This window comes from Melospiza georgiana, chromosome 3 (genome assembly GCF_028018845.1).
Source record: "Melospiza georgiana isolate bMelGeo1 chromosome 3, bMelGeo1.pri, whole genome shotgun sequence".
NCBI lineage: Eukaryota > Metazoa > Chordata > Aves > Passeriformes > Passerellidae > Melospiza > Melospiza georgiana.
Window position 1 is genome coordinate 106802725 of NC_080432.1, and position 14184 is coordinate 106816908.

At 35.7% G+C, this 14184-nt stretch overlaps 1 protein-coding gene across 5 annotated transcripts in view; it reads right to left on the reverse strand.

Annotated features, from left to right (window-relative positions):
• Positions 1–14184, reverse strand: part of MYO6 (myosin VI) — a 102881-nt gene that overhangs the window by 53531 nt on the left and 35166 nt on the right. For all 5 annotated transcript variants that reach the window (XR_009114244.1, XM_058020102.1, XM_058020101.1 and 2 more), the window contains exons 3-8: positions 13780–13849; positions 9049–9122; positions 6901–7030; positions 5795–5900; positions 3894–3949; positions 1600–1697 (exon numbers count right to left, since the gene is read on the reverse strand). Coding sequence is in view for 4 of the 5 variants with exons in the window: in XM_058020102.1 (XP_057876085.1) it covers positions 1600–1697; positions 3894–3949; positions 5795–5900; positions 6901–7030; positions 9049–9122; positions 13780–13849 (534 nt within the window). In the remaining variant the exon portion in view is untranslated. The remainder of the gene's footprint in view (positions 1–1599; positions 1698–3893; positions 3950–5794; positions 5901–6900; positions 7031–9048; positions 9123–13779; positions 13850–14184) is intronic.

Here is a 14184-nt window from a genome sequence, read left to right on the forward strand (position 1 = left end):
TAGAAACTGCTCCAAAAAGATTTAAAACTATCTCTACCTGATACATATTAAGCCTAGGAAAAAACCATTGTCTTTACCATTACTTCTCTCCCCAGCTCATGTATTGTATATACATACACTCTTCTTAAAAGAAAGGTCTTCTTCACCCCAAAAAGCAGAAATCCATAGCAGAACCTCAGGAGTTACTGCAAGGAGCATTGCTACAGCCATCCTTACACTTTCTGTATGACAGTGCTATTACAGCCTTCTTTAGGTGCATTTTACTGAGATTCTTGTAAAATAAAAGGAGAGGTTAAAATTATAGAGTACATATTTGGACAACATCTTGGGCAAATTAATTATGACACAACATTTTATTTCCAACACTTGCACTTCTTTATGGAGAAGGAATTCTGACATATATTTTTGAAAGCTATTTCTTATCTGGCCTATGATAAAATTCCCTATGCCTTGAGAAATCTTAATGGCAAGGAAATTCCTGAACTTAATGGCCATTACAGGAACTAAGAAGGATTAGCTGACTGACAAATCTGATTGCAGTTATGCAGTCGTTCCCTTATTCAGGAGGTCTCAGTCTGTACTCATATCACTTTGAGAGACCAGACCTAAAAAGGTGACCACCAAGTGAGAAGTGATGCCTTGTAAAAAAGGGGTTCAAGTAAACAGGCTGATCTTGCAGTGGAAAGCTGAAGCAACCTTGAAGGAGTTTCTGAAGATACTCAGAGGGCTGTTTTCTTCAGCTGAAGTAATTCAACTGAAACACCATGTGAGTGTTGATGGGTAGTCCCTCTCCCCACAAAGAAATTTGGTTATTTACTAGGTAAACTATTAACAAAAGCTCTGAAGTTAAATTACAAACCAAGTGATGAAAACTTAGGAAAAGACCACAAGCTCAAGACCAAACAAATGAGCTTTAAGTCTGCAGGAAAAGAAACAAATTTTTGCAGTTTGTTTGTCCTCAGTCAGAAAGATGAGGAAGCATGTATTTAATCTCTAGAGAACATCCACAGGAGTCGTCACCTTGGACATCCTGACCAACCATACAGCCATCCTTAACTGTGGAATGTGTGTATACATATCCCACCCAAACAAAACTACACCTGAACAAAGAAAATTTTTATTCAGATACACAGTTGAATAGTATTTTTATCAAAAAACCAATTCCTTGACTTCTGTCATACACAGATTACGATGTAAGGTCTCAAAATTTCATACAAATACATAAAAAAGTTTGAAGTCAAAATACATTTATGTCTAATACATACACTTAGTTGAGCATTAAAGGAATGGATGGATACCTAACAGCAATTGAGTTAGTCTTCATATGAGAAGACTCACATATGCAATGAAGGGACCCATTTTGAATCTTTTGTTGGTAGAAGCAATTTTCCTACTGAGTTGCCACTGCTTTCCAGTAATGAGACAGTACAGTGTGGCTCTTTTTCTTTCAAGGTGACACAATTCAAATCAAATCTGTAAAGTAGGACAGTGGCTATTTGCTGCAAGACTAGTAAGTCTGTTCAGCCTTCTGCCAGTCTAGCATTTCCATTATATGGCAAAAAAAACCATCACTGGTTATCTGTAACAAAATTCCAGTACCTTTTCATTGAAGTGAATTTCAACAAATTTCCCAAAACGACTGCTGTTGTTGTTTCGAACAGTCTTTGCATTTCCAAAAGCTTCTAATAGGGGATTTGCTGTTTAAAAAAATTAATTTTTGTAGTGTTAAAATTCAGTCAGGAAACTACCAAAAAGAAACAGAGAACAAATACAATTAACCGGGGTACTTATTTGGAATAAGGTTTGAAAATCAAAGGAAAAATATTACCTATTAGGAATAATATATTTTGCAAATTATACTGGATATATTGTGGTGGAACATGAAATTAAGTACTTAAATGTCTTGTAACAGTGCAGTGTACTTGAATCAATACTGCCAGAAATTCAGACAAATACCAAAAGTTATTCAGTGATGTTTTCTATAGGAAGTAGGTAAATAACTGATACATTAACTACATGAGACAGAACAGAATTTGATGCTTCCCAATTATTTATTATTCATGAAATCTAAACTACTCACTTATTCCACAGACAAAAATGTCACTTAAATGTCATGCATGCAATGTTTTAGATTGACTTGGAAATTAATAAATATCATATTAGAAAAGTCTGTTGATTTCAAAAACCACTTAACACTGTCCTTTCAAATTAGGTCAATTAAGTGACTGGCTGATTTTATTTTTTACTGGCTGCTGCTTTTCAGCATGTTAAAGCCCATGCAGAAAGAATGGCAGCAAGCAATCTAATTCTCATATCTATATATATACACACTTATACAAATATCACGCACAGTTTAAACAGTTTGAAACTGCTTATTAATTATGAAATAGAAGGCCTCTGAAAGACTGCTTTTTAGTAGCTTTGAGGATCAAAGAAAAATAGTTTACTAAACCACATTAACAATAAACCACTAAAAATATCTGCAAGATATTTTAAGGCTTCTAGCTAAAAATAAGCATTGGAAACTAAGTGAGCAGGAACTCAGATTTAAAACTCCACTAACAACCATTTAAATATCTGCTCCTACATAAATTAAAGAATGAAGAAATAACATCAATGCTTGAATAAAATGTGGGTGATAATGCATCATGTAATAGGACATGAGAATTAACCTTTTTTTGTTTGGCTGTATTTTCATTTTTTTAACAATTAAAGTTCATAAAAATGCAAATCTGACTTCTTACAAGATCTTTGATACTTATTCAGGCATTTTATGTAATATGAAATTTTAAAGAAAGGATTATGAACAAAACCAAATTGCACAAAGTCTTTCAGGTAGGCTGAAGGTTCCTCTAGTAATACATATGCCACAAGCATATTCATTAAAATCATGCCTAAAAACCTTCAGAATTCATGCATCAGATGCTATTCTAAATTAAAAAGCCCAAACTCTTTGAGGAATACCTACAAGTACCAATTAATTTGCATCAGGCATTATCCAACTCTTGCCCACTTTCTGAGTTCCTTTAGCACACAGTGGATTTCACTAAGGAACTGGTTTAAGCAGTTACAGCAACAAGAGATTAAAGCCTGAAGTACTTCTCTTGAATAAGTGGTTCAAATTTGAAAGCAGGAAAATCTAAAGCAAAAGTAAATTTTTTTTTAAGAAAGAGACACAGAGTCAAGAAATTTCCACATAAATTTATGCTATGCTATAGAGGACTAAAACTGATGTATGAGGAATTATTAGGTTGGCTGAAGGTTGTTTGTTCTTCAGGTATTTCTATTTTCTCAAAAAGCTATTTTCTGTTCAAGTAGGAAGTATATGCAACATTCAAGAGGCTCAATAAGAAGGATCAACACAGCCTCTCTTCACCTCGTTTGGAGTCTACTGTAAAGACAGATACAGTCAAAGTGCTATTCTGAATTATGTGATTTCTGACAAAAAATGTTATAACAGAAATATGATCCAGAATCATAATTTAAAAGAACTTCCCTCCTTTATTTGACTTTGAGAACTTGATAATGAGGACGAGGAATTATATTTTCCTGGTACTAACAGATAGTAATGAAAAAACAATCTTGTCCTTGAAGATTTTAAGCAGTTTAAAATTCCATTTTGGGTACCACCTTGAGTACATTATATGTGTAAAGCTCAATTCAAACACACACATAAACGTTTTCTAATAAATGACAGCATGATACTATAATAAATAAAGTGAATTAAAAATAAAAAATGTTTCAAAACCTAGGATGAAGATCAACTGCCTATAAATTATGCTCTAGAAAGTCTGATAGCATGCCTATGCTACTTTTATTCGCTTGCTGTTGAGTCACATTTCTGAAAAAAAAACATGTTGGAACCTGTAGTTAAATGAAAGAAACTTCTGTACCTTCTACAATTCTATCATCAATATCTTGGCCACTGCCATAGGATTCTGTCAAGTACCTGTAAAGTAAGATTAAAAAAATCAGTATCATTCATCTCATGTCAGGTTTCCTCACTTAAGCAGGGTTTAACATGGCTGTGCACAAATACTAACTAATTACTATATGAAAGGCATTCCGATTTAAAGTTTCAAATACCTATGCACTTTGAAATAAACTTTAACTTTACTTTTACTTTTCTTTTTTGCTAAAAGAAAAATATTCTTGCACGCTTCCAATTTTTTTTAATACTCCAAGGCCTGCTAGAAATTTCTGTTTAACATGTATATGGAAATTACAGTTTAATAGAAATACAATCAAACTATTACTGTATTATGTGTATTTATTAATAATCTTTTTAAATACATTAGGTTTCATGTCTATTTCCTGAATTTAAGACTGTTGCCATCCATAGTATTTCTGTATTCATAACTATCAGTGTTAATAAAATTCCATATGGAGATGGTAAGGATAAGGAATTACAAGTATACAATTAAGGCAGGATTCAATTTAGCAATTGAAGAAAGAATTAGAAACTAGAACCACAATCTACTTGCTCCAAAGTCCCAGTCTTTTAAATTTTTTTTTCCTGTTCACAGGGCATGCTTTCTGGAAATTCACAAGGGAATCTTGTTAAAGTTAAAAACAGCTCTTGAAAATGGGGCTTTCCAAAAAAATTTAGAAGCACTAAAAGAGCTGTACTAGCACCTTTTACTTTCTAAACCCACAAGGGTAAAATCTTCCAGCTTTTAAAAGTCAGTTATGTTTTGTAGAGGGACTCTATGGTGGAGGGTGCTGGGGAGAAGCAGCAGCAATGATATTTGCCTGTTGGATAATGAGCTCTTCCTTTGCTGAGAAGTGGAAGAATAATCTTGAAGAGCATCTCTTGTGAGATATTCTTCCAGTGCCTGCTGTCTTTTTCTGTTACACTTATCAGGAATGGAGTCAGGTGTCCCTTGTAAAAAATTGCCAGCACATTGCAGTAATTCTTACAGCTATCTGTGAAAGGTTGCCCAGGGCCAGTGCAGAGCAGTATGAAGGACAGACAGGCAGTTGTGACAATTCTTCACGGGATGTGGAAAATAATACCTCTACTGTAGAGAAATACTAGAAAATACATTATTTTAGGGAAAAGGGAATTAAATATTTGTAGAGGGAAACAAGTCCAAGGCATGGCAAGGGAGCATATTTACACTGCCCACACTGTGCTTCCCTGCATCATCAGGCCACCTATTGACATAGGTGTATTTAAAGGACCAGTTCTTTCTAGTTAGTGCTCCAGAGTGATAAAAAGCCATGAAAAGATAATGTAGATGTGGAAGCAAGGCTGATATATATCAGCAATATGTCTTTCCATATAATTTAATACACTTGATTTAGTATCGGCCGCACATGAACATCAATAAACAAATAAATACCACTATTCAGTCTTACTCAGTAAACTTGGGTAAAGTATTTTAAAGTTAAAAAGATAAACAAACTAAAAAGAAAACCTCAGCGGGAACACAGAAACACACATTTATGGCAAAACCAACAGTGTCTTGCAAGATACAATTAATGTCTAGTTACATTTTTTATCAACCCCATTACCAGATGTGCAATACCAAAACGACTGTATCATAAGCCATAATAACTACATGATGTCAGTACAACTGAGTTAAAGTTTCTGTGAGTATGTAGCTATTTCTGCACATTATCATGTCAGCTTTTAACTCAATTTCTTGTAATAAAGTGCACATAGAAGCTAATACATATCTTACTGAATTGTATCTTAAACCCACTGATGACCTTCGTTTGCTCTGCCTCTATGTCAACCAAATGCATAAACACAAGGGATGCACATACTAACTTTGGTTCACATACAAACCTCAAAACAAATTTAGTGTTTTCTGTCTTGCCAGCTCCTGATTCTCCAGAGACTATGATGGATTGACTCATCTTAAGCACTTTCATGTCACGGAATGCTTTATCAGCTTAAAAAGAAGAATATGGTTGACATGACAAAAATTAATACTCAGCAGAATTGCAAGGATAAAGTTAAGCTACAATGCAGAAAATTAAAATGTAACATTTTCAGGAATAGAAACTAAATGTTTACAATTAAATTAATTATAGCTTATTAAATTCTGGTTTCCTTTAATTTATACTACAGTTGTAATTCTTCCAACACTGACATGTAAGAACTCAAAGTCTTGGAAACAAAGGCTTACTCAACATTTTCAAAAATAAAACAAAACAAAATCAAGAATCTAAAGCTAAATCTTTTTAATGAAATGTATCTGCAAAATAGTAGTCTGTGTTTATTTTATATATTTTTTTAAAGGGAAACTTTCAGTTGTACTTTGCAACAAGTAACATCTGAGAAAACTTGGGAAAAAATCTCTCTTAATATGTAACAGGTACGAAAACTCCAGTTAATTATATTTTTTATTTCAAAATAAAATACAAAACAATGAGAAGGCCTTTAACATGTCAGGCTTTGATTATAGTTTCCAATTATTTTTTATTTTCAAAAGTGACTGAAATCAGATTTAAGCCATAAATAACATTTCAATGTATTTCTGTCTGTAACACAAGAATATAAAAGGAAACAGTGAATGTGCTCTGGCAACATAATTTAAGGCAAAGAAAATTACTACACTGAAAGACAATGCCAATCATTATTACACCTTTTTCACTTATAAAATTTGAATTTCATTATTTCTTTTCTAGGTTTTTTTAATGGTAGCAAATTATATTTGAATTGCTTAGACTTAAAACACTGGAAGTGCAGAATAATCCTAATAGAGTTGTCACAGTTGCTCATTTACAAGTCCTTCAAAAAGATGAGAAGATTTGCAATTTTAGCCATTAGTGCTTTTATTTTATAATAGTTCAAAATAAGTTAATTACTGCTGCAGGTTGCAATTTACAGATAACTCTGAAGTATTCAATGTTTGTTTTTTAATAGACAAATACAGGCTCAATACATACCAATTGCAAAAACATGTGGTGGCAATGTTCCCAGCGATCTACCCTGGTACTTTTTAATAGTATCTGAAGAGTAAAACTTAGGTATATCAAAGTATGGATTCACTGCAATAAGAATGTTGGCTACATAGGTCTGTGAAGAAAATAATGAACAGCAAATTACTAGGCAGTATCCAAACAAGTGGTTAACAGCAATTGTCTATTACAGACTATAGCCTCCATATAACAATTGCATTTATGATCCTCTCCAGCTAATGCAAACACAAGATAGGATATATTTTTACAGTTCCTTTAATTATCTTCTCAGCATTTCTATGAAATTCTCCTGGGAAAATTCCCTAACCACCGAGCTGTGGAGTATGTCCTGAATCTGACCTTTCTCCCAGTCTCCTTTTAAATTATTTCCTATTGTCTGCATTACTGGATCAAGGACAGGACGCCAAATCCTCCCGCTCAAAAGCAAATGAACTAAGCTCATGGATAGCATAACACACTGTCCTCCAGTGAGGAGGATAGCTTTTCAATATCTAATGGAAGCAACTCAGCAGGAAGGACTGACAGGATCCTGCCTGGGAATGCATTCAAGCCAGGCAATAAAAGCATTCAGCCAAAAGAATATTAGCTATAGCTGCTTCCACAGAGAGAAATACAGAATGCAAATGTTCTCTTACAGAGAAGGAATTTGAGAAGAATCTCAGACAAAGGCAGCTTTTTACCTTTCCATAGGACAAGGAAGACTGAAGAGAGGGGGTTTTTTAATGTTTCTGAAAGAAACTCTTAAAGCTCAGTTATAATTGCCAGGTTACATACAGGAAAGAAGAGGGGTCAAAATCAAATTAAAAATCAGATTTGCAGGAAAAGATCTGAAGAAAATGAGGTAAGCCTTCAGGTGAATAACTTATTTGCTTTGTTGTTACTGAGAATGTCCCTAGAAGACTAAAATTTGGAAACTATTGTGTGATACATTAATAGAAGACTGAATCACACAATATATGATGATTCTTAAGTAGTTCTCTTTTCAGCACTTACTTCACCAAAGGAAAACTTTCTTTCAAGAGTTGCAAATACTAATATTAACTTTCCTTTTAATAACAAGATAAATATTGTTAACCAGGATTTTAAAAAAGGCATAAAACTGTTCACAAGGGAAATTCAGTTAAATTATAAACTGAAAAAAAAGTGGTTGTTTTTTCCTTCAGAAAATACACGTGTTCTGGACAACATATTAGTAGTACTTGTTTACACTGAAGAAAGGCTTTATGAACTACTATCCTACTTTATGAAAATACTATCCTATCCCATGATCAGTCCATATTCAGAATTTTGCTTCTTTGGGGGATTTTATTGTTTGGTTTGGTTTCTTTAAGGATTATTTTTCCAGAGCAGCATTCAAATGGCCATTTTTATTTATTTATATTTAAAGCTGGCGCTTGATCTTGAGCCATAAAAAATTTAAAGCTATGTAAATCAACTGCAACAGAAGAAAACAATTATACTTTCTTTTTACATTTATATAAAAAGGTTTAGCTAAATTAATTTTATAATATGTGCTAAAAGAAAGGTTGATTATTGTAACACAGACACTTTAAAATATGTAGAACTGTTTTGTATTATCCCTAGCCAGCTTTCTATTAGGGGAAAAAAAATAAGAAAGAAAGAAAACTCTTATCTTCTGTTTCACAGCTGTCAGTATCTGGGCAGATGGCAAGGACAAAATGTAATTTAGTCAGAATTCATTAAGTACAATTAGGCAATTTGATAGCAATATAAAAGATTAAGATGGACATCTGAGCTAGGAGGTGTCAAAGACGGCACCTGTTTGCTTCGTTCAAAAATAATGAAGAAAGAAAACCATCTTTGTTAACAGTGAAATAAGTTACCTGTAGGAACATTTGTGATACAAAGCTGTGCTATGGTTGCACACAAACAGTCATGTAGAGAAAAACCTACTGCTCTGCCTGCTAAAAATCAGATGGGATTCTGATCTAAAAGTATAATATAAGGGAAAAAAAGCAAAAAAAAAGGCCTACAACCTCGACCTTTCCACATTAGCAGTTCTGTTATAGGAAAAAAAAACAGAAGTGGAAACACATGGTGAATTTTTGAAAGGACATATCTATTAGATTGGTTGTCATGACACAGAATACTTACGTAAATTCTGTCCTTACTGTACCGAACTTTGATATTGTGAAGGAGAGTGGCTTCATTTAAATACATCAGGGAACCTGCAAGTAAAAAACAATCACATACCATTAAGAGCTCAGGACTACCTTTAAGTACAGAAAAAAACCTAAATCTTCAATTAAGGAGAATTTTCGTCCCCTCTCTTTGTTTACAGTTTAACCCTATCATTTCTTCACACTTTCTTGAGAACAGGAGTACTGACTCTATATACATTTTAAAAACCACAAACCTGCTCTTAACTGTACAACTGGAGTTACAGAAAGCTGCTGAACAAAGAATTGGACTGCAGAAGCCTCAAATACAGGCTCTGCTCAGTGTAAGCTGCTTTAAACAGCCTGTCTGTCAAACATGGAGCATCTGCCTTCACACCAGCCTCTAAGCACAGAAACTGCTGCCTACCAAAATCCCCACCAATGACTCTCTCTCTCTCTCTCTCTCTTCCTTTCTTTCTTTCCTTCCTTTCTTCCTGTTTCCCTCTCCAATCTCAGCCACAGTGTCCCCAGGGTAATGCCACCCAATTGACATTTGGAGTAACAGCTGGCTTCTGGTGATTTTTGAATTGATGAATATAAACATCTAATCTGGATCTGGAGGCAGCAACAGCAGCATCACAATACCAGGCACTAACCCTTCTCTGCTTCAGTTCTGAATTTTGTGAGTACTAGGCCTCCTCAGAGAAACTGTCAGGGGTAAAAAAATGCTAACACATCAAAACTTAGCTGTATCTTTCTCCTTTGTTCTTTAACATAAAACATCTGACCCTGAGATTAGCTCTTCTGGTTAGAGCACAGTGCTACTAAGACCAGTGTTGTGGGTTTGATCCCTCTATGGGCCAATATTAATTTAAAAGCTAGACTGAATGAGTATTGTGGGTCCTTTCCAGATCAGAACATTCTGTGATTCTGTAACTGCTGAACTGTTACAGGATGATCGAACCCACAGAAAGCTTCAGACTTTACAGGTTCACAATCTGGCAAAGCTGGTGCTTGTCTTCAGCTACAAAGCCCTGGAAAGTGTCAGCAGCCTTAATTACAGAGGTAGTTTTCAGTTCCCACTATAACACTGTTAAAAATATTTTCCCTAAACCAAATGAGGGTACTACTCATTACACAGCCTCCATTTTTTAATATGCTCAATACTTTTTATCTCACTGCTTCAAGTCAAATGTACAACACTATTTTGTGTAGTGACAACTGACAGACTGCCACACTGATAAACCTTACAGTAATACAGTACAAAAACTTCTATCCATCCAACTACTGTGGATGGAATAAACACTGTACCAATAATGTCTTTTCTTTTTAAGGGAAGACTGGACATGGCACTTAATGCCACAATTGAGTTGACACGGTGGTGTTAGCTCAGAGGTTGAACTCAGTGATCTCAGAGGTCTTTTCCAGCCTAATTGGTTCTGTGATTCTGTAATAGTAACCACTAGCTTGCACCTCACACAAGTGTCACATACACACCTCTTATCTATAATGACCAACAAGGTTGTTTTATGTTGAACTGACACCCTTTCTCAAGGGCTGCAGCAGCAAAGTATTCTAACTTATTTACATAAATGTGCAAAAAGGGCTGCCAGTTTGCATGACCTAAAGTCAACCTACCCAGCCACCTATCCCCCCAAGGATACTTGAAGTTCAGTAAGCAGCTCTTAACATCTCTTTCAACACTCCTCCTGCTGAACTGGCAAAGGAAAATGGGAGCTTCTCAAACACACCTGTGTTTCTGTTTTGCATTTTACCTTTCCTCCTGCAGAGGACTGAGGAGTGGAGGTGGCTCTGTCCCCTCCTTATCTGCACTAGACTGGCCTGAAGCAAAGTCAGGTTCACCAGCAAGTTGCAGCCTCCCTTTGGCTTGCATAGCTCTGCTGAATAACAGCCCTTCCCTTCATTACACGACTAAATACAGCTTTGTTTCAAATATCTGGAATCATTTACACTTCTCAAAGGACCTTGTAGCTTCTGGTTTGTTCAGAAGAAACCTCCTTCCTCCACAAAACCCCTTGCACTGATATTCCTGCCCTGACAGAAGCACACAAGGCACGCTTTAGCTTTACCCTAGGTAAACTCTCCCTTTGGATCATAACAGCCTTGAAATCGTGGCCGTGCACAACTCCTTCATGAAACAGCAGGCTGGCCCCCATCCCCACAGCTCCTCCTCTGCCAGCACAGCAGACACATGTTCCCCCACAAGCCCACGGTCACCGGGAGCTGCAGCAGCCGAGCACAGACACCCGGTGCTGCACAGCCACACTCGTCCTCCCCTCCCCGCGCGGTCTCAGCTCACACGCCTGAGAAAATGGCACTGGGACCACAAATTGCAGGTCTGCCTTCACCTCTTTTATTGAGGTCATCCCAAGAGAAAGAGACATTAAAAGGAAATGGGCCAGAAACAGAAACTCCTGCTTGCTCTCATGAAAGCTGAAGTGTCCTTCTGCCCCTCTATGTGCCTGGGAGGGGACAGTGTGGTAAAAAATTAGCAAACTTGAAGTCATTTGGATCCTCAGTATTGAGATGAGAAATTATTACATAGTAATTGTCTATCAACATCCTTGACCATATCTTTGTAGGAACCTCTCTGAGTTTGCAGTATTTTAAAGGAAGCAGTTAATCATCAACTTTTTATTAGGTTGCTTATCTCAAAAGCAAAAGACTCCAGATTTCATTGTGTCCCCAGTGCCCTCATTGCAATTAAAGCAGCTGTACCTGCAGACTCCATGTGCAATAGGAGCATGCTCCCCAAGGGAATGCCACCACCTCAAGACATGCAAACTAAGGCTTATGTCAGCAAATTCAAAATGCATCTTCTTTAGAATAAATCCTTTGGAAGGGGCATCCATATCCAAAGGCAAAGGAAGTCACCGGAGAGAGAGAGAATTCTGAATATTCATATGGCTCGTGTCTAAATATAACCAGTGTATACATGTGCATTTAGTTCTCCATATATTTACTTACACACACACATAGTTCACATAAGTGAAGTGAAGCACTAAAAACTAGGGAATGTCAATGCCAAATTTACTCACAGTGGCTCTCCTGCCCATACCACAAAGTAGGATTTCTATCGAAAATTATTTTATGAAGAAATGGCAAGATGCAGATCTGCCTCTGTAGAACTGGGGCTTTTTTAACAGTCTTATCCAATACCCTGTCCTTTTACTCACCTTTCAGGATTTTTTAGAACAGTTTTATAAGCACTCAGTATAGTTGTTTTTCCTAGAAATCAATGATAGTGAACGCAAATACTCTCTGACAGAGAAGGAAATTGAATTTGGGATTCACACATCCTGCAAATGAACTGCAACTTCTGAGCAGCAAGTTAGAGTATACTGGAAAGTTAAAATAATGTTTGATACAGAAGGGATTATTGAACAAAGGATTTTTAAGTTTTATCTTCTCACAAAGCCAAAGAAGATAATTTCTTTGACTAACTTAGTTGAATAGTATTCTGTTGGAATCTTAAATTATTTCCATAATCTCGTTTCAATTCCCTGACCAGGACATAGAGTGTCAGGACATCTCAGTAAAATCATTGGGACAGATGCACAGATTAAGTGCATTTCCCTAACAATCACCATGTACAGAGAATATAGATAACAGCTTTGAAAAGTTTGAACCCACATCCTTGTTACAAAAATATAAGTAGCTGGAAGCAAAGCTATCTGCTTGATTCTAACCACACTGCACCATCTAAGTCAGAGCATAAGACTCAGATCTCATTTTTTTGTTTCTCATGGAGGAGCTGTAACAGCTGCAATTCCTGTCATGGGATGCAAATACCAAACCCTATTAAAGGACAGGAACTGAAGTTACATCACCTAGATCAGACCCCTAGCCTTTATTTTAAACTAAGAACAATAGAAGGTATTTTTGCCCACTATTTACAAAGTCTTCAGTATTTTCACCAAGCAGTAAACACTATAGGAAATGTTGAAAAGATTTGCCTTCGTCCGTATTCAAGACAGGAGAGGCTCTGTGATTGCTCAGAGAGTGCAGCAACAGCAAAATATTTAACAGTTGTCTAAAAGCTGATCACAGCACTCACTCAGCTTTCCCAGTATTCTCTCCCCTCTCCCCAGATTTGACAAGTTTCCATCCACCTAACTACAAAATACTCAATAAAACAAAAGTCCTGCAGATCAACAGTGACATTTATTACACAAGCTCACCTCAAAACTCCTTCTCCACCAGCATTCCTATATTCAATTCAAGTCTATCCTTTTTAGTGGTCCTCATAGGTCTAGATTCCCATCCCCAGTTTTGGGAAGGTAATCTTAAAACTTATATTCCATTACCTCTACTTCCACATGAATGCTATCTGAGAAATTCCTTAAATGCAGGAAAATGCTATACAAATACAGGTGCTGATAAAGACACTGAGTCTTTTGTCACATATAAAAAGTATAGTTACACCCATAATGCTGAACAGAATATTTCTGAAGTTAAGCAACAGTTCTATGTGGGAATTAGGTAACTGTCCATTCCTCTAAAGTGTTCATATGAAAACTAAAAACCACAATAAATTATATTTTAAATGGGCTTCCTTTGAGAAGTTTAAAGGACTAGCAAAGGTCATACATAAATTCAAACAAAGACAACCAGGAAGAAAGAGGAAGCTTGTAAGGAAACAATATTCATTTCATTGTATATATGTTTTTCAAATGCAAAATTTATTTTTAAATTCATAACTTACAATTATCTTCCACATCCTTTTTGCTGTCCTCCTCTGCAGGAAACACTTGGTTGATAGCAGCCTGGAAAGTCTGTTAGATAAGAAACATTAACATTGTCAGAATTCCATAAAATAGAAATATAGTTCAAAGACATCTCATGCAATCATACAAGTGAGTGCACTGTAATTATGCATGATTTCAAATGAAGTCACCAGATTTATACTTCAGAATTGGAAATTTTACTGAATTACTAGATGCAGACAAAAAGTGCTGCATTTATATTACTACACTACATTATAAAAATGAATTCACTGTAATATATATTTTAGTGCAATAATATTTGATTCTCAGGTGGAAAATTGCATGTCATACTGTGCAATACAAAAGATAAGACTAAAAAAGTGATGCACATGTAACAGCATTAT